Source organism: Ammospiza caudacuta, chromosome 25, assembly GCF_027887145.1.
Source record: "Ammospiza caudacuta isolate bAmmCau1 chromosome 25, bAmmCau1.pri, whole genome shotgun sequence".
NCBI classification, from domain to species: Eukaryota; Metazoa; Chordata; class Aves; order Passeriformes; family Passerellidae; genus Ammospiza; species Ammospiza caudacuta.
The window spans coordinates 990071-1014633 of NC_080617.1; the positions used below are offsets into that span (position 1 = coordinate 990071).

The 24563-nt window shown below is 52.5% G+C and overlaps 1 protein-coding gene across 1 annotated transcript; it reads left to right on the forward strand.

The window, feature by feature from the left end:
• The first annotated feature begins 706 nt into the window (after positions 1–706).
• Positions 707–14274, forward strand: LOC131567938 (CCN family member 2-like). The gene is made up of 5 exons (XM_058819749.1): positions 707–801; positions 6324–6537; positions 10398–10649; positions 12048–12256; positions 12460–14274. The coding sequence occupies exons 1-5, from the start codon at positions 739–741 to the stop codon at positions 12769–12771; spliced, it is 1050 nt and encodes a 349-aa protein (XP_058675732.1). The 5' UTR covers positions 707–738; the 3' UTR covers positions 12772–14274.
• The last annotated feature ends 10289 nt before the right edge of the window (positions 14275–24563 follow it).

Genomic DNA, 24563 nt, shown 5'->3' on the forward strand with positions numbered 1-24563 from the left:
CTAAAGGTCTGCCGTGCTGGCTGTGCACAACCCTGGTGCTGTATTTCAGCAGCAAACAGAAAGGATCATGACCCCAAATAAAGATGTGTGTGATCCTGCATCCATCCCAAAGCACTTTGGAGAACCTCTGCCCTTTATGAAAAACTTTCATCCAGGAGCTTTTCATTGCCTTATAAAATAGGCAGCTCCTCATGCAGGAGTTCTAATCACGAAACTTTCATTCCCCGGAGCTGACAGGTGATGCTGACAGGTGATGCACAGCCAGATGTGACCTGACAGCACCAAACTACCCGTCCCTCCCTTCTGCTCAGACTGAGCACCACAAATCTGTTTCATCACTCCTCAGCCCTTGCAGCCAAAAAGGAAAAAGGGGGTCTGTGTCAGGAAAGCTGTGCCAAGCTTCATAATCGGAGGTAGAAAGAGGAAAAATTTAAAGATAATAGTCCTGCTTTTACTGGGGTTTGATTTACCCACTTGGAAAGTAACCGAGCTGCAGGCAGCGGTGGCAGCCCCGAACCGCCGGAGCCGCAGGAACACACTCGCGTTCCCTGAATTTGGGCATTTTTTGTTGCACCCTTTTGGGCTCCGTTCCAGCCTGCCACTCAGCGCGGGGCCCGCCCCTTCCAGAGAATATTTAAAGAGAAGCTGATGCTCACCTTGCTCCAGAGAGACGGGAAACTCCGCAGGAGAGGAGGGGGTAGCCGGCAGTCTGGATCCCTGCCCTGGGCAGTACCCGGGATGCCGGGCAGCTTGGGCACGGTGCCCCGGACCCTGTTCCTGCTCCTCCTCGCCCCTGGCTGGGTACGTACGGCCCTGTAGCAGCTCTGCTGGGCACTGCAGCTTCTCGCTTCCATGCATGCGAGGGCTTTGGGCTGAGAGACTCCTCCCGGGTTTCCGAGGGGGAAGCCGTGCTGGGAGCAGAGCGATGCAAACGTGCTGGGTACCCGAACCACACTGGGGGCTGCCCCGTGGCATCTGCGGGTCTCAGAGCTCCTGGCACATGGGAATGGGTCTTGTTTCCTCCTACTCCTGGAAGCCAGAAATCGGCCCTGGTCTAGAAGTGGGAAAACAGAGCAGAGAGAGGGGAAGGCAGTGAGTTTGTCATTGCAAAGAGTAACAGTCTCATATCCCAATTCCCTCCCATCACCACTCTTCCCCAGCTGTCACTGAATCCACCCATGTGCTCCCAAAAGCAGTGATCCCAAGGGGAAAATTAGACTGCATCATCTCTGGAGCAGATTTCTGCCTGTTTTCCTGTTAATACAAGTTCTTGAGAGAGCAGCTGATTCCTCTGTGGACATTTGAGTGCTGTTCTCACGTCAACAGCATCAGGAACGTCACTGCCATCAATAAATTGCTGTAAGTGCTTTTTGGCTCAGTGAAACTGGGTTCACAGAGCCCCTTGCAGGGCTTGTTGAGGTGAGAGAGGCGCTCAGTTCCTGGTTGGGAAGCTCTGTTGGATTGCTCCTAGCAGTACTTAGTGTGTGCCAGCCCTTTTCCTGCCAAGAACACGAACTGGGCTGCAGTCTAAGGGAAACAGCTGCCATTTAGGGTGGGCATCTTGATTCTTACTCTGGCTCAGCTGTGGCAGCACCACGTAACTCATATAAACCATAATAAGTAATCCCACCACTGTGACTTGGTTACCACTCTGAGACAGGTGATTTTCCCTAAACCTCAATGTCAAATGCTCAGAAATGTGAGTTTTGACTTTCTTTAAGCATTAGGTTGGATTCAGTGACCTTTGATGTCTTTTCCAACCTTAATGATTCCGTGATGCTTTGTGGATTAAGGCAAAAAATGAGAGCTGTTACTCCTGAATCTCTCTTCTGAGTTGTTCAGAGGTGGGAGTAGCTCCAGGATTACTGTGAGTTGTGCTGAGGCTCATCCTGGGCAGGTGTCTGTATCCCTGTGCTGTGTCTGTGAAGGGGGTCCCTGGTTCTTGTCTCTCCAAAGGAGCTGTTATACATGCTGCAGCATCTTTAGAGCCTGAGATGGAGAGAGAGCAGAGGTTATCCACAATCATTTGGAGTTTGGAGGATGAATAACTGTGTTTTGGCTGCTTAGTCTTGGAGCACTAAAAGAACCAGCTGAGTGTTTATTACATCACCTCTACCTTGCAGCATTAACCCCTGGCTCCCAAAGCTCTTTGCAAACACCCAGCTCAGCTCAAAATTCACCTTTTCCTGCCCTCTGAGTGCAGTGGGATCAAAATGAGCCCAAACATATTTTAAAACATCCTCTTTGGTTTGGCTCCCTTAGCTGGTTCCCTGGGCTCCTGTAGACATTGGTCAGGAATGAGAAATCCAGACGGTGACACGAACCTGCTGCAGTGGTGGGAGCTCATGTTGCAGCACTCGTGCCTTCTAAAAGGTGCAGGGGAAGAGGTTTTATGTAAATATGAAGCAGGAAGAACATTCTCAGTTTTTCTTACCTGCAGGTAACTGGGTTTGATTTTGGCAGTGAGGAGGGAGCTTGTTCTGGCTTGTCAGCTGAGCAGACAGCTCTAGGGAGTCAGAGGTGGAGAACACAGGGGAGAAGAGCAGAGCAGGGGAATCCTCTGCTCTGAGTGTTGGCACCTCTGCTGTGGCTTGGCCATCACTCAGGGGTCCTGGAGGTCCCACAGCTTCACACACAGTGTTTGTGATGGATGCAAGAGCTGTCAGAAAAGCCAGAAGAGCCAACATTCCAGGCTTTAAAACCTTCTTAAATCCATGGCCTTGATCTCTGGTTCTGTTCTGCTGCTCTCAGAGTTCACAGAAATGCTCTGCAAACCTCAACAGAAGCCAGGTCAAGGTTGTCGTGAACTTGAAGTCAAGAGTATGCCCAGTGAAGGCAGAAGTGAGTTCTGGGGCAACCCTTTCTGCAGAGGCATGGATGTGCCAGCCTGATCAGAGAGTAAGAAAACTAGATAAGTTTTCCCAGAATTGGCTTGTGAGACTTTAGGGAGCTGAAGATAAACACTCTCTGTTTTCATGTTTTTCTCAACAATTGTTTATAAGAATGACTAATTAACAAAACACCTATCAGGTGAAATGTATTGATTATTGACCAATCTGATCTATCTGTATTGGAACAGTGTATAAAAAGAGAGAATTCAAAGTGAAGTGAGGTGCTGTGCAAACCAGCCTTCTGGTGAGTCTGTGTCATTTCTTACTTGACAGTGACAGATGGAAGAAAATGAAATATTCTCTGAGTTAAATCCCTCTGGACCCAGGTCAGTGGCAGGTTATGTGGAAATATTGGGCTTTGTGTTACCTTTGGGTCTGCAACAAAGCCCTGAATTCCAACCCTGGCAGTTCTTGGGAACGATTTATGGAGTTCTTTGGGGCAGTTCTAGGGTAGTTCTTTGGGCAGAAGAACGAGAAGCAGCCCTTGGAAAGAATGCAGGGTGAAGGGTGCTCCATGCAAAACCAATATAATCCACTATTCACCCTCTCTGAAAGAAAATTCAGTAATGGAGGACTCTAGGAAGTTGGTTGAACATTGACTTTTTCCCACTTGAGAGCCTCCCTGGCCAGGCCGTGTTTCAGTGCTCTGACTGCTGGGTGTGTGTGAGCTAAACCCCATTCCAGTTCATTCCCTCCTCTTCCGGGCCTTGGAGAGCAGCAGGAATTATAAATAGCTTGGGCTGACTTTGCTCAGCAATAAAACCGGCAAACAGGAGCCCCAACACCTCCTGGGCAATGGAGGGAGACACATCCAAGCCAACTGGTGGGAGCACCTGGGAGTATTTAGAAGGGTCCTGAAAATCATGATGAATTGGGCTTTTGAGCTGCTGCTGGGGGAGCTGGGGTACAGCATAGGTGGGTGCAGGGTCACCAGCTGGGCTCTGATGCAACAGAGATCTGGATCCAGATGTTCTCCTGCTGAAAAGCAGCTATGATACAATGAGGAAGTGAGGCTGCTGTGAACAGAAGGTAAAACCAGGTGGGCTGGTTTATATGGGTGAGTTATTAAGGAAATAACTAGTGCCAGCAATGATTAATGAGAGTGGGGAAAAAAACCACAGAATTGTAGAATCATGGACTGGTTTGCGTTGGAAGGGATCTTGAAGATCATCCAGTTCTGTCCCCTTGTCATGGGTAGGGACACCTTCCACTAGACCAGGTTGCTCCAAGCCCTGTCCAACCTGATCTTGGACATTTCCAGGGGTGAGACAACTCAGTTGGGTTTAAAGCTGTTGCATTCTCTTATCCTCAAAGAGCTTGGTTTGGTTTGCATTTCAGCAGGAGAACTATTTTGGGAGTGTTTCTTTCTATGGCCTGTGGCTGACACTGCATTGGAAAATGCTTGTTATCATTATTTTTTCTTAAGTGCATGGATTACATCTTAATATAGATCCCACATTAGGAATGCTTTGTCTCTTGTGTGGTCTCACACACCCACTCCAACTCATCTGGGACTAAATAACATGCTGCTTGGCATCTCCAGCAGCTGGAGCTGGAAAAAAGTAGGGAAGATTTCTGTATTTTTAGTTCCTTTAATGCACTTCAGCAGTTGGGAATTGTTTCCTGGGACATGCCAGGTTCTGGTGAGTGGCTCCAGGACAGTCGGCTGGGAACAGCTGGGCTGCAGGCTGGAGAGGCTTGTTTCCAAAATACTTAGTGCTAGGAGTTATTCAGGAGAATTATGCCGATTCCTGCTGAGCAGGGAGACTCTGGAAACACTCACCCCTTGGGACCACCAGAGGGAATGGCTGGAGCTCTTTCAGGAGTGGTTTAGATGGGTATCAGGAAAGGTTCTTCCCCAGAGGGTGCTGGCACTGCCCAGGTTCCCCAGGGAATGAACACAGACCCAAAGCTGCCAGAGCTCCAGGAGCCTTTGGACAACACTCTCAGGCACAGGGTGGGATTGTTGGGGTGTCTGTGCAGGGACAGGGCTGTACTCCATGATCCTTGTGGGTCCCTCCCAACTTGATATATTCCATGACTTTGAGGGAATATTTAGCCCAATCCCAGTCCCATAGTGCTGTGTTGGTGACACAGCTGTACAAAGAAGGTTGCACATTCTGACCCCACATGACCTAAAGTCGGAGCAACAGTAAAAATAGCTGGAAAATTTTTCCTACTCTGATTGGTGACAGACACAATATTCAAGGAAGCTATTTCACAAGTGAGGGCTGGATGGGATCTGAAAAGTGCAAAGAGAGCCATAACAAGATATATTTTTTGACTTGTTCCAGGTGTGTGTGCCCCTCCCTGCTGCCCTCAAGGCTATTACCAGCTCAGCTGCTGCTCTCCTGGGGTGACAGCAGAGCTGTGAGGGGTCTGCCTCATTGTATGCTTCCCTCTCCACCCTGTTCATAGCAGTGGAGGATCCCAGAGTGTTTTGGTGGCATCGTCCATGTGCCAGGGTTGTGGGAGCTGAGCCGTGTCCATAACAGTGGAGTGGTACATGGAGCAGGGCAAGGGGGAATTTGGATGGGTAGGATCTGAACAGTAAACCAGGCTGCAGCTGATGCTGGTGTTTCTGAGGAGGTTTCAGAGGATCTCTAGAGACCACAGGTTCTGCACTGTTCACAGTCAGGTTGTTACATCTTGCCCAAATCTGGGCACAGCCAGAGCTGAGCTGCTGTTCCTGCTCTGAGCTGATGCAGGACAGGGATGGCACACACTCAGTGACTGGGATGCTGGACCCATCTGGGTTTTCCAGAGCAGGTAATCCTACTTCAGCTGGTCTCTGTTTGGTGTCTACAGTGTCATGAAGCCAAGGGTGGGTTTCAAGGGCTGCCCAGTGAAGTGCTGCCAAAGGGGAGCATCTGTGCACTCACAAGGTCCCAAGGAAGGTTGGTTATGCTGCGTTCCTTGGAAAATGGAGAGGGCACGTAATAAGAAAGTGTGAGATGCAGGGGACAAAAGAAAACTTGCAAGCTTCTGGGCTGGTTTTCAGCATCCCCACAGTCCCACTGCCTGGCTTTGGGCAAGTCCTGTTGCTGTGCATGTTGCTTTTTCAGCTTCCATTCGGTCTGATGCTGGTACAGAGGCTTTGATGGTTGTCCTGTGTAAAAGCTGGAATTCCTTGCTGTTAATGATTACTACTTTATTGCTTCCAGAGAGGGTGAGCTGTGCTGGGGACTCTGAGCTACTGCTTGTCCTGTTTGGTTTGGATCTGCTTCCAAGAGACTTTTTTTTTTTTTCCCCCTTGAGCTCCAGATGAAATAGGGATGAGGAAAACCTGAGTACTTGGGAGCTGCATACACCCCTCTGGCTGGTCCCCTTCTCTTCTGGGGTATCTGTGCTTTCAGCAGAGACATATTTTTCCTCTCCCTGTCCAGCTGCCTTGCAATAGACTCATTCTCTCCATGGCTTTTTGCCTTCCAGGTAGAACCACAGGCCTGCATGTTCCCATGCCGGTGTCCCTCCCAAGCTCTGCCGTGCCCTGCGGGTACCAGCCACGTGTGGGATGCCTGTGGCTGCTGCAAGGTGTGTGCCCAGCAGCTGGGCGAGCTCTGCTCCTTGCACAGGCCCTGTGACCATCACAAGGGACTCTACTGTGACTTCTCAAAAATCCACAGAGGCAGTGGGATCTGCTTAGGTGAGAGCTGCAGGTTCTGTCCTTGCCTTGTGTGTTTTTTCCATGGTGCCTCCCCAGAACACCCATCAGAATTTCCTTGGCACTTCATCCCATGCCAGCCTGGGAACAGCAGATCCCCTGGCACACACACAGCTGGTGTCTCACAGTGAGGGCTGTGGGACTCTCCTGTGTCTTGTGACATCCCCATGGGACATCCTTTACCCTTTGGGCAAATATCAGCAGTCTGAGCTCTTACAGAAAGTACTTTCCTTGGAATATCCTACCCTAAATCCCTCTGCCTTGTGCCAGGGATTGGTGTTCTGTACTTGGCTGCTTCTATGCAAGAGGCAAAGTGTATTTCTGGCCATAGCATGTGGGTGGGAAGAGCTGAATAGCTCCTTCACCACATTGTGTCTCTGTGGAACATAAGAATTCCAGAGCCAGGTAATGCAAATGCAGAAACTGCTTTCTCTCCTGACACCTCTTTTCAGCCAGAAAAGAAAAAACAATTATTTTTTTTTTTCAGTAGTTCCTTCTGAAGCAAGCAGAAATTATTTTGGCCTAGAGGAAAATAAAGTATTTCTGCAACCTCCTGGTCTTTGTTTAAAAACAAGACTCCTGTCCCATCTCTGACAGAAGCCAACATTTTTTTTCTTAAATTCAAGCTTTTCAAAATAGTCAGGAAGACCTAGGAGTTGGCAGTTTATGGTGAGTACTTAGGGAAATGTTTGGCCACAGCACTGGATGTCTCTGGAAATGATCCAGCACCAACCTGAGACAGAATCATAATATCATGGAACAGTTTAGCTTGGAAAGGATCTTAAAGCTCTTCTTGAGCCACCTCCTGCCATGGGTGGGGACACCTTCCACTGTCCCAGTTTGCTCCAAGCCTTATCCAACCTGGCCTTGGACACTTCCAGGACTGAGGCAGCCACAGCTGCTCTGGGCACCCTGTGCCAGGACCTCAACAGCCTCACAGGGAAGAATTTCTTCTCAATATCCCATTTATCCCCAACCCTTGTCTAACTAAGTCTAACTTGTTGGTGTTTTGTCCTCCAAGAAGTTTTTACAAGTTGCTTCATTTTCATTCCCCAATTTGGGGACTTTTTGGAAGCCATGGATTTTTGGAGCTCCTGGTACTTTCTGCAGACATTGAAACACCTGAGAGCTGAGGATGGAAGCATAGTAAGGCAAACACAGGCGTGATGACATCCAGCAGGTGTGAGCTGCATGCTGCCTCATTCCAAATGGGAATGAGGTGTCTGTTTGTGGAGGAAAGGTAGCAAAATCACAGGAACAATTTCCTCAGAAGTGTGGGAGACACCATTTCAAAATCTCTCCATGAAGCCTTGAAATCATTCTAATAAAGGTGCTTTGTATTCACCAGACATCCAGGTTTGATCCAAACATTTTGGAGTGAGAGTCCCAGATCCTGCTGTGGAGGAAATCAGACTTGCAGACACAACTGTCCTTCCTGGTTTTAAATAAGAAATTAGGCTTTTCACAGCAAAAACTGCAGTGAACACAGGCCAGGATTTATTTCTAAAATGGGCTGAGGATTTGGGCCATAATATCCTTGGGTGATGTTTTTATGATGTCCACATGGATCTGTTGGAAGATTTTGGAGGGATTTTGGAGGCACTGAAGGAAGCTGGAGGAGTGAGTCAGAGGAAAGGAAGGATCAATGTTTTGACTTAAATTTATCCAAATAAGCAGATGTGCTAGAAGGAGAAAGGAGCTGAGGCGTCGAGAGAAAAGTGTCTCAGTTGAGACCAGTCTGTAGGCTGTATTGGGAGAGATGGGAAGGGAAGCATCAGAGGGAAACTTATTTTATATTTGTGTAATATTATCACATTCCACATATTTCAGAGGAATCCTTTCCTTCCTGCAGAGACCTTGGAGTACCAGAAAGGTAGACACGATCCTGTAGTAACTCTAGAGTAGGGGTCCTGCAGGTGATAGGGGGTGCAGGGAGCTGGTAGAGCTTCACAGAGCAGCTCTTTCAGCGATGCCACATCCCCTGAGGAAAAGGACAAAAAGTCTCCTTGGCTGGGCTTGGTGTTTGGGTGTGAATGGTGCCAGGCAGAGCCGGGGAATAAAGAGCTGGAACACTTAATGGGTGCTGTCTCTTCGGAGCCTTAATGGGGCCAGGTCAGAGGGAAAGGGAGGTCATGGAGGGCACAACAGAGGGATTGAGTTTGGAAAACAAAATCAACCCCTGGAGCAGGCTGCTGTTCTTTGGGAGGGGAGGGAGGAGAGGGAACGGCATGATCTGCTCACTGAGATGGAAGAGAGTGTTTAAAAATAAGTATGAATGGTTGTATAGAGGAAGGGTGGATGGATGGCTTCCACTTTGATGGAAAAAGTGACGATTTTGAAATGTCAAAGTTGGAGCACAGGAGTATTTTTATCCCAATGACATTGTAAAGAGTTGCAAGATGACATGCAGGTCTTGATAGGAACAGTCCAGAAGGATTTGTGTCCCCTCGAGGGATAGGGATGGGATGGAAAGAGATTCTTACGCCTTGTTTGAATCAAACACTTTGTATCCGAAACAGTGTCCCTAGGCGAGCAGGACTTGGGGGAAAACAGATCAGGTTTCCTGGGAAGCCTCCACAAGCAGTCAAAAATCCTTCCTTTTGGTAACTTCCCCAGAGAGGTTTGCATGGATTTTTTTTTTTTTTTTTTAAGATTCAGGATTGCAGAAAACAGCAGCTGCTGAAAACTGTCCAAAATCAAGATTTCTAACGTGTGAAAACTCTGAGATTTCAACGTTTAATTTCAGGCTGAGAGAAAAAAAGATATTAACTATATATATATATAAAAATAAAAGTATATATATATATATATGTATATATATATACTTTTATATATATAAGTTTAAAAAAAAAAAAAGTATTTTTTTAAAACCTCAAAAATTTTAATGACTTATTTAGAATACTTTTTTGGCTGTGCCAAAACTTTCCCTTTCCATTCTATCAAAATATTTCATCTTCATAGTATCAAAATAATTACCAGAGCAAAATGCTTCCCTCTGTGGATACTATCCCATGAGTATTTTGGTTGATCATAAAGGAAATCTTTCATGTCAAATGGTTCAGTTGGTTCTTCTTGAAAACATTCTTGATCTTAATCAGCTAAGAGATTTCTCCTGGAAAGCTTCCAGTGGGAAAGTTCTGGCTAATGCAGTCATAAGAACTTGGGAGTGTTGTTGTGCCTGCAGAGTAAAGTTCCTGCTCTGTGTCAGATATTGTTTCCTTTTTTTTCCCCATTTAAGTTTTATTGGGAAAGAGGCAGAGACTGGTAGGAGGTCTGGAGATGAGAGATCCAGAGATCAGAAAGGAGAGAACTGGAAAAACTTGGGGCTGGAAGGAGGAAGAGATTTGTGCATCACAGAGGGGCCAAAAAGGTCATCAGCCCAAAGTTCATTTTCATTTGTAGGTACCATTTGCATGGGGGAACCCACCGTTCTTAGAAGAGCGTTGCCTATTGGTATCCCAGGAGTACTGAGGAGCACAGCCATGCTCACATGCCATGTCAGGACTGTCTTGCACAGCACCACTGACCTGTCACTCTGAGCTGGTTGAGAAGAACTCTGACAGAGAAACAGGCTCTTTACAGGCACCAAAGACAAAATCATACTTAGTAGTTCATCCAAGTGGAAAAGAAATTTTTCTAGAGAATTTTGGGACGACCAGCACTTCTGAAAAATCAGTGTCATGAATAGCCTTGGGTCCAGGGAGGCAAATATGACATATCCAGCACTGGGATGGCAAAGCAGGGGAGGATGAGCTCTGTCCCTCCTCAGGAGAGCTCTGTGTCCCCAAGGCAGGGCTTCAGCCTTCTGCTTACTCCTCCTTCTCCTCCTCTTCCTCCCCCAGCTCGTGAGGGTGCAACGTGTGACCTGCTGGGCAAGATCTACCTCAACGGGGAGAGCTTCCAACCCACATGCAAGCTGCAGTGCATCTGCATGGACGGGGCCATCGGCTGCGTCCCGCTCTGCGCCGATGACCTGCGCCTGCCGTCCCCAGAGTGCCCCGCGCCCCGCAGGGTGAAGCTCCACAACAAGTGCTGTGAGGAGTGGGTGTGTGAGGAGGGCAGCGAGGATAACCACTTAGGAACAGCCACGGCAGGTCAGTGGGGCGCGTGGGGTGGGGCTGGGAGCTGTTGGCTGGGGAAGAGGGGTGGATTGGAGCACTGACTGGTTTGGGGCTGGGGGTGGCTTTGTGCATCATCATGATGGGGGTGAGTACCAAGTGCTGGGCTCCAGAGCTAAACACTAGGTCCAGCCCACCCAGCTGCTCCATCACTCGCCTTCCCAGCTGGACAAGGGGGAGTGTCAGAACCATGTCTGGACGGGCTGTTTGGGTCCAATCCAGCTAGCTATGGACCTTAACCCACAGGAGCTTACATGGATGAAAGCAAAAGATTGAAAGTGCTCTTCTCCACGTGGGGACGAATGTCCTCTGCTTATTGACGTGGAGGACACACCTCAGACTCAGGCAACCCCCAAGATGGGAAAGAGGGTGTTGTCTGATGGCGGGAGACTTTTATGCCCGGGGAATGAGGGTGGAGGAAGAGGACCACGGCCAATGGGATACCAGTGAGGGGACACTAAACGAGGGAAGGGAAGAGACCACCAGGGCTGACACTGGGGTGGGGGAAGAAGAAGACTGTGTGGGCATAGGATACAAATCATGTGAGCAGTGCAAATCACCAAACACCCAGTGCAAACAACTATGTAACTATTTAGTGCAATACAACAGGGGAGAAAATAAATGGAAAGTTACTTGTAGGTTGAGATAAGGCAGTTTATTAAAGGAAAAGTGAAAATTTGCATGTGCACAAGCAAAGAGAAAAAGAATAGATTTATTCTTTACTTCCCATCATCAAGTGGTGTCCGGCCACTTCCTAGGAAGCAGGACTTCAGCACATGGAGCAGTTGCACCAGAAGGCAAACATTGTGAATAGCAATTTCCCCCTCCCCCTCTTCCTCCTCCTTTTCTTAGCTTTTATATCTGACCTGATACAGTCTAGAATATCCCTGTGGTGAATTTGGGTCAGCTGTGTCCACTCCCAGGATCTTGCCCACTCCCAGCCCCTTGATCAGGGGGCGAAAGTTGGAGAGACATCACTGATGCTGTGCCAACCCTGCCCAGCAGTAGCCAAAAACGCTGGTGTGTTACCAACACCTTTCCAGCTCCTACTGCAGAGCACAGCGCTGGAATGGCTGCTCTGGGAACATCAACTCCAGCTCAGCTGACCCAATACAAAGTGAAACCTCAGTGGTGCTATGGGAAAGCTGCTGTGTCCTGAAGTGTCCCTGCAGACCTGTCTGGAGCCGGGCTATGTAGGAAATGGCCCCTGCCCACCTGCATCCCCTTCCTGCTGAGAGGCCAAGCATCTCATGGGATGGGCCAGACCTTTGCTGATGTTCCTGAAGTGTTAAACTGAGTTGGGAGCAGCCATGGAGCTGCCACTCTTTGTGCAATGCCCTGAGCCTTGCCTTGTGTCTCTTCCTCATGGCTCAGTTTTCAGGAAGGATCCAGCTCACAGGCCAGAGCTGAACAACCTGCAGGAGAACTGCCTGGTGCAGACGACAGAATGGAGCACGTGCTCCCGGAGCTGCGGGATGGGCATCTCCACCCGTGTGACCAACAACAACCCCCAGTGCCGCCTGGAGAAGGAGACTCGGCTCTGCATGGTCCGGCCCTGCGACTTCTCCATGGAGAAAACCAAGGTATGGTGAGGTATGGTGCTGGAGGATAGGGGACACAGCACCCCAAATGCTGGGGACAGCCTTAGGAATGATCCTGGCTCACAGGATCCTGGCTCTCTGCCTCCACTTCCTCTGTGTCCCATTGCCCAGTGATGGGGTCAGAGCACAGGCCTCAATGCATCTTTCCTGTCGTGTCCACGGTAATTCATCTGCTCTCTCCCTAGAAGGGGAAGAAGTGTGTGCGGACCCCAAAGCAGCGCCAGAGCCTCCACTTTGAGTTTTCAGGATGCACCAGCACGCGCTCCTACCGGCCGCGGTTCTGCGGCAGCTGCTCGGACGGGCGCTGCTGCACCCCGTTCCTGACCAGCACCGTGGACGTGGAGTTCCGCTGCCCCGAGGGGGACTTCTTCCAGAGGAAAATGATGTTCATCAAGATGTGCTCCTGCCACTATGACTGTCCCCGAGACAACGACATCTTCCTGGCCATGTATCACCGTTGGATGATCGGAGACCACGTCAAGATTGAGCAGCAATAGCCCTGGCTTGCCAGATCTGAGGTGTGCAGGAAGGCTCTGCAGTGCTTTCGTGGCTGTGTCCTGGCCAATGCAGCCTCTTCCCTTTCTGTGAGGGGCTGTGCCTTCCACAGCAGCACCATTCACACCAGCGGTCCCTGTGGTTTTCCCAATGAGCCAAGGGAGGAGCCGCAGCTGCTCCAGCCCCCTGACCCCCATGCACAGTGTGCAAACGTCAGTGAAGGAACCAGAAACAAGCTTGAGCTGCAAACTTGATCTGTGTTCCTGCTGGCCAGAAGAGAGAGTGGTTCAAGATCATGTGGCTCCCGCCTGTCTCCAGCCCAGAGCACAATTCCTGATTCAGACCCCAAGAATTCTTCCAGCATTAATGGGGATAGACCAGGCTGCCAGACCAAGGTGTGTCCCCTGAAGGTGCTGCTCCAAGCAGCTTTTAGTGCCTTGATGAACATTTCATAGAACCATGCAGTGGTTTGGGTTGAAAGTCACTTTAAAGCTCATCTTGTTTCAACCCCCTGTCATGGATAGGGACACATTCCACTAACCCAGGCTGCCCCAAGCCCCGTACAAACTGGCCTTGGACACTTCCAGGGATGGGGCAGCCACAGCTTCTCTGGGCAACCTGTGGCAGGGTCTCACCAGCCCCACAGGGAGGAATTTCTTCCTAATCTTGTCAGAAATGGCTCTGGGGTGGGAGACGGACTGGACCACACAAGCTTACACATGCACAGTGAGGCTGCAACTGTTTCAGCTCTGGAGTCTTTGCTCTGGATGTTTGTAAGTAGGAGGAACACTTTTCAGCTCCAGCCTCCCTGGCCATTTTAAGGTACTGGCAAGAGAAATCCTCCTATTTGTAAATGGAGCAGATCCCAGCTGGAGTTACTAGGGCAGTGCCATGGGGAACTGTTGGCACTGGTATCACCAGCAGTGGGATTTCCTCCTGGCCACAGACTTGGCAGAGTCTCTCTGCCCCGAGAGGACCCCGTTGCCAGCCATAGCTCCAGGAAGGGCCTCCAGCAGCCAGTGCCAGTGGTGTGTCCAGCAGCACGTTGGCAGCTTTGTGGGACTGCTAAGGTCTTGTCAGGTGTGGAAAAATCTTCTGATTTTTAGCAGAAATATCCAGGTACAGCACCTGATGCTGGTTCTTAAGTCATCCTTGCCTATGACCATTAGAAATCATGAAGAATTTCTGTTCTGGCCAGGCAGGAGCAAGACTTCACCTCACCATATCTTCCTACCCCAAATTAGAGCCTGGTGCTAAGGGACATTCCTAGCTGTCCCCAACTGCTGCCCTGAATTTCCAAACTGCTGACACACCAGCTCAGGGCCCATGTTCCATCCCAGCCTCTGTTCTTTCTCTCAGCCTGCAGCAGCTCATGAATCCTCACCTTCCTGTAATCAATTTGAACTGTAAATAATTTATCTGATATTGTTTCTAAGGCCTTTGTACAGTCCCAGGATCCTGTTGGCACAGCCCTGCTCAGGCTGTTACTCCTCTCTGAGCTTCTCTCCTGCCATTCATACAGTTGCTGAGTCTCAAACCATCCTGAGGTTGCACTTTACTCAACGCTAATAAATATCTCTATTTTTATATCTCTAAACTCATCCCTTTGTGAGAGGCTCCTGCCTGGTTCCTCTGCTGACCTTTCCCCAGTGCTGGGATCTTCTGTAGAGTTGATGGCTGGGTACTGAAGAGAAGGGGGTGACAGTGTTTTTTTCCTGTTCCCAAATAGCAGCAGGATTGATGTTAGTGTTTCACAGACACCTCTGCAGCCCACAAAACACAGCTCCTCCCTCCACAGCTTGGAGGGGGGACAGGCAGAGCCCCCCTCTGCCTGCTGAAGAACCCACAAGTCCTTAATACCAGATTAAAAATAACTCTGAGAGCAGATGTGAACAGAAGTCAGTGATAACAGGGCCAGAACGCGAGGGGCTTTGCAGTGGCTTAACAGCTTATGGATTCATCCCCCTCTCATCACATTAGCAGGGACTCCCCCCTCTCCCACTCCGCAGGGCCAAGAGGCTCTTCCTGCTCCCAAACCTTCAGCCCCACCGGGGAAGGCTTAGGGCTCCCAGGGAGGGGGAACAAACCCCTGTCAGGCTTGAGCTGCGGGGTGTTGAGGTTCTGAGCCGGGGCGGGCTCCGGCCCGCGCACCTCTGAGGGCTGCAAAGGCCCTGGCGGAGGCAGCGAGGGACACACGGTCACGGTCCTCGCCAGTGTCTCCGGGGCGGTGACCATGAGATGGCACTAGGAACCTCCCCATGGGGACACCCCGTCCCCAGGGCAGGGTACACTGGCGTGACCCTGGGGTGCTGAGCGTAACCCTGGGTAGCCCCCGCCAGGAGCGCCCGCTGGCTACTGCAGCCCAGTCCCGGCACCCAGTGCCATCGCAAGGCCGCCACCGCCACGCCAACGGAGACAGCAGCGAGGCCCTCGGCGCTGGGACCGAGTTCCATCCAGCCGCCGCCTCCGTCCCCGTCCTCGCGGGGGCCCTGTTCCACCTTATCTCCGCAGCCGCCGCCTGCGCGGCACCGATAACCCGGGCGTGGCCCCAGGGATGGGGTCGGGGTTGGGGGCGCTGCAGTGACCCTGACGCCCTCACTGGCTCCGGCCACGCTGCAGCCTCCTGCGGTGGGCTCAGGATGGGGACACCCCCGGCTCCTCCAGCCTCCAGCAAGGACGGGGTTTTCCCTAAGAAAACTTCGGAAAATAGTGAAAATGAGCAAAAATATCTCCAAAAGCCCTGATTCTGCCGGTTTGGGGGGCTTTGGGGCTCTGCCATGACGCGGGGGGAACCCGGGGGGGAGGGACCTCTCCTTATTGGACCTATGACGTCACGGGGCGCAGGAGGAATCTCTTGGCCCCACCCCCCGCCCGTCACCTGCGGGCCCCGCCCACTGCAGCGGCGCGCGCTGGCCTCGCCCCCTCGGCGCTCTGACGGGCGGGGGCGGCAGCCAGTGGGCGCGGCCTAGGGGGCGGGGCTCGTGTGGTGACGTCAATGGGCGGGGGCGGGGCCGGTGGTGCAGGTGGAGGCGGCACGGAGCGGAGTGGCGGCCCCGGTGAGCGGGGGCAGGTGAAGTTTCTCGAGTGTCAGGCCTGTTATGGGGCGAGAGAGGTTTTGAGGGGAGGGTGAGGGCTGTAGGGGTCAGGCAAGTTATGGGGTGCGGGGATGCTGTGGGAGTCCTGGGGTGCTTTGGGGGGTATAGGGATCAGGCAAGTTCTGGAGGATTTGGGGCTCCCTAGAGAGACCCATGGTGGGTCAGTCTGATCGTGGGCTGCGGGGTTTTAGGAACAGTTGTGGTGCTGTGGGGGCACATGGAGGCTCAGGCTGTTTATGGAGGGGAGGGGTTGCCAGGGGACATGGGGTGCCATGAAGCAGGGGGTCTCCGGTGGGGTCAGGCTGATGTGGGGTGATCTGGGGCTGCGGAAACCAGGGGCACCCGTAGAGGTCAAGCTGGATGTGAGGTGGTTTAGGGTGCTCAAGGGTTTGGAGGGGGCTGGGGATGTCAGTCTAGGTGTGGGGGATCCACGGTGACTGAGGTGTGAAGCAGGGGGTTGTGGAAATGGGTGATGTTCGGGGCATGGAGGAGACGAGGCAAGGACCTGCAGCGCTCTCAGGAAGCCTATGGGGCAGAAGGGAAGTGAGGTGCTCTGGAGTGGGGAGATCCCCAGTAGGGTCAGGCTGGGTGTGGGGGGAATGGGGTGCACTAGGGCTGTCCTAGAGACTGAATGGGGCTGCAGGGGAGGATGTGGCGTGGAGGGCCATCCACAGTGGATTCATGCTCAGGAGATGGACGGGGCCCTGCCTCACGGGGAGTGGCCAGCCCCGGGATGTTTCCCCCCATGCTGTCGTTTCCTCTGGTGCAGTGGAGGGGAAAAGGCAGGTGCAGCCTCCGGGAGTGGGGTCCCCCCTGCACCCCACGGTCACGGCAGCAGCACTGGTGTCCCTTCCTGGGAGGTGGCAGCTCCCGCTTTGCCATTTGGGTCCAGCTCTGTTTCTTGGAGCATTCGGTGTTGCTGGGGCTGTGCCAGAGATGCAGCAGCTCAGCCTGTGGCTTCGGGGTGGCCGCGATCTCTTCCCGAGTCTGTGCCCGCAGGGCCGGTTCCCAGGGCCGGCGGCAGCGGCCGAGCTGCGGGGCGGCGGGGGCTGTCCCGGCCGTCGATCCCAGCCCCGGCGCCGGTCGGGGCCGCGCTGAAGCCTCGCATCGACTTCCCCACCCCCTTGGGGGAGTCGATGTCTTCACGTCCCCTCCTCGACACTTTGCGCTGATGTTGCAACCACAGGCGTGTGCGGCGTGGCCCGGCGGTTCCTGCAATCTCTTCCTCTCCTGAATTTCGCCCTCCTGCAGTGGTGGTGGGACGAGAGGCTGGTGAACCTGCTCCGGTGAACCTGCTCGTTAGTTGGTGCCGTTGGCTGTGCCGGTGGCGGGTCCGAGCGGCTGGTGGGATGGCAGGGGACAGCGGGGGACAGTGACTATCTTTAGGGCTGTGTTGCAACGGAGGGGTGTGCCTTGGCTCGGCGCTGCCGGCAGCCGCCTCCTCGCCCGAGGATTGACTTACGCCGAGGCTCCCGCATAGGGAAAACCAACACTTGCCGTGGTTTGTGTGATCAGAGGGGGGCTGTGGTGGGGCTGTGAGGCTGAGCCAGGGGTCGGACAGCATGGGGGCTGGTGTCGGTCACACATGCCCTGCATGAGCTCAGGCTGTGCGAGGTGTGCAGGGCTGAGGTTTGGGGTGCACCGTCGGCCCCAGCGCTGTCATGTGTCACACATGCTCTGCCACTGCCTGGCAGTGGGAACAGCTGAGCTGGAGCAAACGGCCAGCATGGGAAAGGTTGGGGAATCTCTGCTGCTTCCTGGGAGAGAAGTTGCCCTGGAGCACGGAAGCAAGTTGGGTTCTTGCAAGGTGCATCCCAGAACGTTCCCATCCCTGTGCTGCCTTCCTGAGGCTTAGTGGAAGCACAAATGCAGGTGTAGGAGAGAGCCAGAGTCAGGTCTCTTTTGAGTCCTGTTTCTGCCAGAGTAACCTGGTTACTCCGTGGGGGAATAACTTGCACCAGAGTTGGGGTGACATGGAGATTCTGTGTTTGGTCTCTGAGCCATTGCCCTGCCCATGGCCACTGTGCCTGTGGTGGTGCAGCTGCAGCATGCCTGTCTCTGAGAGGAGGCAGCTGAAACTTGCGGAACAATTCACATCCCCCCATGAGTGCAGTTCCTCTCCCAGTTCCGGGGCCTGTGTAGATGTGGGTCTCCTCCAGCTCATAGTGCTGGCAGCCCCTCAGTTTCTCTGACAAAGTGGGGCACATGCTGCTTCTGCTTGTGGTGATGATAACGGCAAATCAGCAGAAGCAAAAAGTTGATCTGTGCATCACACTGCTTCCTATGGTTGTGCTCAACATGTTCTGTGGATGTGGGCCTCTCCGGTCCCTTCACTTTGCTTTTCCTCGTGCTTAGGAACAACTTCAGGCCTTTTTGAGAGGGATTGAAACCCGCTGAGGAGAGAAAGTGCCTTCTCATCTGCAGCGGTGCTGCTGGGATGAGGCTCCCTGTTCCTGACGCGCAGCCTGGCAGCTGCTGGAATTGCCTGCAGCCGCATTGCTCCGCACGGCACTTTCCCCCAGGCTGGCACGGTCCTTTCAGAGCCAATGGCGGGGAAAGGATTTCTCAGAGAAAAGGCAAAACGTCAGCTGCTTTCCAAGGAGGGCACCTTGGAGTTATGTCACTATTTAATATATAGCAAGGTTTTTCTGAGCTTCCTCCCCAGCTATTCCCCAGAGGGGAAGGCATGTTGCAGGTGGTCTCTGTCCCAGAGGGCAGGAATTGTCCTGTCTCTGCTAAGCAGTGTTTCACCTTTGCATTCACAGCTGCAGGAAGAGGCTTGAGGCTGTGGTGACTCAAGGAAGTTTAGAGTCATAATTGGCTCTTGGCCATGCTGGATGCTGTGGCTGGAGATGTGATTTGGGAAGGGGGAGGAATTGCCTATCATTAGCCCAGAGGTGTCTCTCACTGAGCTGCCCGGGAAGGAGGGGGATGTCTTGGTTGTCCTTTTTATGAGTTTTGCTTCATGCAGTGATTTGTGTGAGCTCTGAGCTGAGATTCCCCAGGAAGGGCTGCAGTTGGTTGTCCCTATTTAGCCTGGGACTAGCACCCGGTGGATGAGCAGTCTCACAGAGCAGTTATCCCAATGAGGCCGTGATGGTTCGGGTCCCTCATATTGGGACTTTGTCATGCCACCCCATTCTGAGCTGGTGGGAACAGCCAGGGTGGGCTGGCTGAGGCTCTGGGGTCTGGCCAAAGCAGCCACCACAGCTGCCCATCTCTCCCCACTAGAGGCTGCTGATGACCAGAGCATTTTCCATCCCTTGTCTGAGAAGGCACTGGGGTCTGGAATTTTTAAGGCTGAGCATCCTGAGCTTTTCCTGCTGATTCACCCTGGAGACAGCAGTGTGCTTTCCTTGTCAATGGCTGGGTTCAGGGGGCACATCTGCTCCCCTGCCAGGCTCACAATAGATCTCCCTACTTCATTAAGTCCTAATTAGGTAAATGCACCAGGACCTAGTGCAAGGCCATTGCCAGGGGACATGGATCCTGCGGGGAGCAAGGATGCTGGCTACCATCCTGCCTGCCTCAGGGATTTTTCCAGCTGGGTGCTGAATGTGGAATGAGTTCAGACTCTTGTATTGTTTTCCCAGAGGATGTGTGCACAGAGATAAGAGCTTCAGCCCTCTGGCATGAATCAATTGGCAGAAAAGCCAAGGATTAGTTAAGCCATGGAAAGGATCCTTCACCTCTGGGCACAGCCATGGTAAAGCCACCCTGTAGACACAAAGGAGAGTCTTAGACCAGGCCACCAAACACCTGGGCAGGATGGGTTGGAAAACCGAGGCCCTGGGAAGGTGGGTAATCACAAAACCATGAGGTGTAAAATGAAAGGCAGTGGCTGCTGCAGTGCAAGTGCAGGGAAGGAGTCTGTGGAGTTGCACAAGCCCCGCTGCCCTTGCTGGTGCGGGCAGTGCTGGGTGGGCAATGTGGTGCCAGCTGGCTCTGGCACAGGGCACAGCTTCCCTGACAATGGCAGGGCAGCGCTTTACATAATCTGGGATTTGCCAAACAAGCTTGAAGGTCTGGAAAATCCTTCTGCTATTGTTCATGCTCAAAGTTTACTAAACTTCCTGGTTTGATCTGCAGGGCTGGACTTTGCTTTCGTACCACAGTGGGGGAAATAGCTCTTTGCACAGAGGGAAGAAAAGGGTGTTTGTGGTGTTCAATCTATTCTATTTTTGTGGTTCACAAGAGGTTCTGAGCAGCTGCTCACAGCTTTGTAAGGCTGCAGGACTCTCTGTCTATCCAATTAATATGGTTTGTGTCTGGTCTCCTCCTGATGCCCCCCTGAGAAAAGCCTGGACTGTCAGATGAGGAAGGGGCGCCGTGGGCAGGGCTCACAGCCACCATCTGGGCTCCCGGCTCGCAGCCTGTGTCGGGACACAAACGCCGTGTTGGGACAGCTTTCTGCTGTCTCAACCCCTCAGACCCTGAGGCTCCGGGAAGGCTCCAAAACTGCCACTCGTTGGCAGATTTTAGGAGAAGAGGCATGATGGGAACTTGGGGTGTCTTGTTATGCTGTGTCAAACCTGGTGGTAACTTTCTGGAGATTTGGGGCAGCTGGGAACCCCTCTGGGAAGATGCTGATGCTCTGGGAGCCACCCCAGGCCCATCCTGGCCTGTATAAGGCTGTGGGCTCGACCTGGATGTGTTTCCTGGCCTCTGAGAAATGTTTTGGGGCATGGGGCCTGCCCTTGCTCCTCCATTTGCTCACCCCAAAGCCCTTTGCCAATACAAATAAAGCCCCCATGTGCTATTCAATTAAATGGAGAAATCCTGTTAAAGTGTTCTCTGGTTGTTTGTGGATAAATGATTGAGAAACACGACTTTTCCTTCCATTCCTGGAAAAGGCAGGTTTTGTAACAAGGAATGGGGTGAAGTTCTTGCTGGTCCACTTACTGTGAGGCAAGTTTTTGAGCTCTGGAAAGCAGCAGGAGGAACCTCGGCCTAACAGTATGAATATATCCTCTTATTAGAGGTGGCTTTGAGTGCCTTTTATATAGGTAATTACATCTGGCCACAGTTGACCAGAGCTGTATTTAAGGAGGGGACATAAGGCTTGGCACGTGCTGTGAGCCTTTGGAGCTGACTGCAGTGGCATTACAGCAATCTGGTAGGTGTTGCTAACAAGGCAGTGCAGGGCAGCTATGGGGAAGCTCTGAGCCTTAGGGCCTGGAAAACTTGGTGTTGGCACTGCCTTCAGCTTTGTGAGGGGAAGTGGGGTGGAGTGGTGCCTCAAAAACCAGGGTGTTAAAGCAGCTGTGTATCATGCTGTATGTGACCTCTGTGACCTGATCTCTGATTGCTGTGGTGGTTTAGGTGCTCACTGGGTAGGACCAGCCACCCAAGGGCTTGTATTTTTGTACCCACTCTCCAAAGCCCCTTGGAGATGGATAAGCTGCTTGTAGGCACTTCAGAACCTGAAGGGAGCTCGTTGTCTGTGCTGAGGTTATGTATTGGGCAGGACAGCATGAGTTGCCTCCCTGCCCCCAGGTGAACTCAGACGTTGAGTGTGGGAATGAGGGAGGGCAGATGTTAGCCCGGCACAGAGCCACATTGAGCTATAACGTGACCTTGTGCGTGTGTGTTGATGTTGTGCTGGAGGTGCCGTGTCTGACGTGGAGGTGAACCCCTCCCATATGGCCCGGATTGGCCTCGGCCAATCCCTGGCTGCTCAGAGGCTCACGGGCTGGCACATGGGGTCAGCACTGCTTGAGAATTTCCTTGGGTGCAGAGTGGAGGCTTTTAATAGCAAACGCAGTCATCTGCCTGAAACTTGGCCCTGAGGATCCACTGGCAGCTGGGCACTGGCTGAGCAATATGTCCACTCCTGTTGGAATATTTTTTAAGTGTTAAAGTAAAAAGGTTTTGAGTAAAAATGAATTAAGACCTAAACCTGTTGCTGGTGGGTTTGCGGTGCGGCTCCTCCCTGAGTGGTAGCCTGGAGAAACCCTGCCTTTCTTGGGAAGGTTATGTGGCCCCATCCCATGTGCTGTGCTGACAGATCCCATGCCTCAGCTGGGTGCCAAGACTTCAGCCTTCTAGGAAAGGCAGCAGGAGCTGGTATGGGTTTTCTTGTGCCATCCTGTGGGCACCTGGTGTTGCGCGAGCCGCGTCCAGAGTTGCAGATGGCTCACGTTGTGGTTGTAGCACTGCTTGGTCCATCCAAGCTGCCTTTGAGTGGGAATACATAAGATTTGCAAGTGCAGAATTGATCTGTGCTTGGGTTTTTTTTGGCGCTTTTTCTTCTGCTGTAGCATGAAGTGAATGTGACTTCGGCAGCTGCCTGGCTCTGGCAGTTTGCATCCTTCCCTCCTTACAAATTGTCTTCTTCCTGCTCAGCCTCCTGACCCCTGTCCTAGTCAATACACGGCTGTTACTGGAGCTCAGCAGGCCATGATGATCACATCCAAGTGCTGGACCTCGAACCACCTGGCAGTGCTGGGCTGGATGAAGAAGCTCATTTGCATAGGGTGGTTAATTCTCTGTATGCTTTAATCTCCGTGACCATCTGTGTTCTTTCCCAGGCTGGGGAGATGGGAGCTCTTTGGATTTTCCCAGGAAGTGAACATAGAGAGGACTGCTTATTCTGGGTATGCTGAAAACTGCCCAAGGTCAGAGCAAGACATCCTCCCACTGCTCTGGGAGCAGTTGTTCTGCATCTGTGGGCAAGAAGGAAGCATCGATGTGTCAACTCTATCCTGAAGGCACATCCCGAGGAGATGCACGGAGGAGATAGGAGCAAAGACTAAAAATGGAAACCTCTGTGAATGCTGTCCAGCATTCAGTCCCAAACATGGAGGGTCTGTGACCAGTTTGGCTGGCACCCTAGAGGGCTGAGGTACCAGGAAGGCTATGTTGGTCTGAGGAAAGACCAACACTAAAGCATCTCCTGGTCATCCAAAAAACCCTGCCAAGTTTTGGCAGTCTCTGGGGTGTACTCCACCAGCAGCTACTGCTGTGTCTGTCCTGGTGAACTGTTTGATTTAAGCTTCAAAAGCTGCACTGGAGATTAGGGTGCTCACACACAGTACTAAAATAAGGGGACTGGTGCCTATAGGTGAGCAACACCTGAATTCTTCCTCATTTTGTTTTCTCACATTTGGAGCCTGAGGCTCTGCAGACCATTTGCAGCTCCAGCTGGGATCCCACTCACCATGGGCAGAGGTCACACTGGCTGTGGGTGCTTTTGAGGAGCACCTATCCCGTGGGGCAGCATGGCCCTGTGGAGGCTGCTGCTGGCATCCAAACCCAGAGGGAATGATTCCTGCCCAGTAATTAAGCTCTTCTGCTCCTGTTCACCACACTAATGAGCTGTCTCATGGATGTGCTCCTCAGAGCTGCTCTGGATCCTCTGTGTGGCTCTGAAGCTGGAGGTGACTTTCCAAGAGAGACACCTGCAAAGGGCAAGATTTCCATTCCTGTCACGTTGGGGTGAGGTATGTGGGCTGGGAACCTTTGACTGTGAAGGCTTTTCCCTGAGTACATCCTGTGTGCTGTGAATTCTTCTGGCAAGGTGTACCCTAGCTTCTTTGGTGAGGAGAGCCCTCCCTGCTGGTCATGCTTGCAAGGCTGGGCGAGATGAAAGTGTTTTCCCAGCCTTCAGCTGAGGGACTGAGGCTGCCTCTTGACAGGGGAGCTGCTCTCTACCTGCATCCAGGCTGGATAGTAACACTTAAAAAATAAATGCTCTCCTGGTTCAGTAGTTTGGGTTTTCAGTCTTGATAGAGATGATGGCACCAGGACTGTTGGCATCATGGTGCATCCCATAGGATGGGTATGGGCTTGTGCCCAAATTTCCACCTGTTCTAGTGGAAGGTGTCCCTGCCTGTGGCAGTGGGTTGGAATGAGATGAGCTTTAAGGTCTCTTCCAACACAAACCATTCCATGATTCTGTGATTCTCTGGCATGGCAGGGTGCCATGGCTGAGTCCAACTTCTGCCATGAGTGCTCATGTGAGGCAGGTCCCTGTACCCTCAGTGGTGCTGTGGCATGGTCTGGGGATCTGGCTGAATTTCAGGCCCTGGTGTGTGCCCACCAGAGCACACAGCCAGCCTTGCCGGGGCTGGGAGCACCGTGGCTCTCTTGAATCTCTTCATTTACTTAATGATCCTTTTGTTGAGAGGATTAGGGTTTAGAGGCCTCTGGCCGAGTGTTAATTAAATTAAGGCTCTGGTGTTTTGTGGAATTTTTGAAGCCCACTAGAGGGCTCAGTTGGAGCCCTGTGGAGCCGGGACCGGCGGCGCTGGGCTGTGTCCAGCCCTCCAGAAGTTTACCCGAGAAGTTATGTAAGTCCGGAGGAGCTGGACGGGCGCTCAAGTTGCACGGGGCCAGCTCGCAGCCTCCACGGAGCCCGCCGCTCCTGCAGCCCGCTTGTGCCCGGAGCCCGTGCCCGCGGGAGGCGCTACTCACCGGAGGGTTTACTCACCGGCGGCGGTACTCACGGGAGGGTTTACTCACCGGAGGCGGTACTCACCGGAGGGTTTACTCACCGGCGGCGGTACTCACGGGAGGCGGTACTCACGGGAGGCGGTACTCACGGGAGGGTTTACTCACCGGCGGCGGTACTCACGGGAGGCGGTACTCACGGGAGGGTTTACTCACCGGAGGCGGTACTCACGGGAGGCGGTACTCACGGGAGGGTTTACTCACCGGCGGCGGTACTCACGGGAGGGTTTACTCACCGGAGGCGGTAC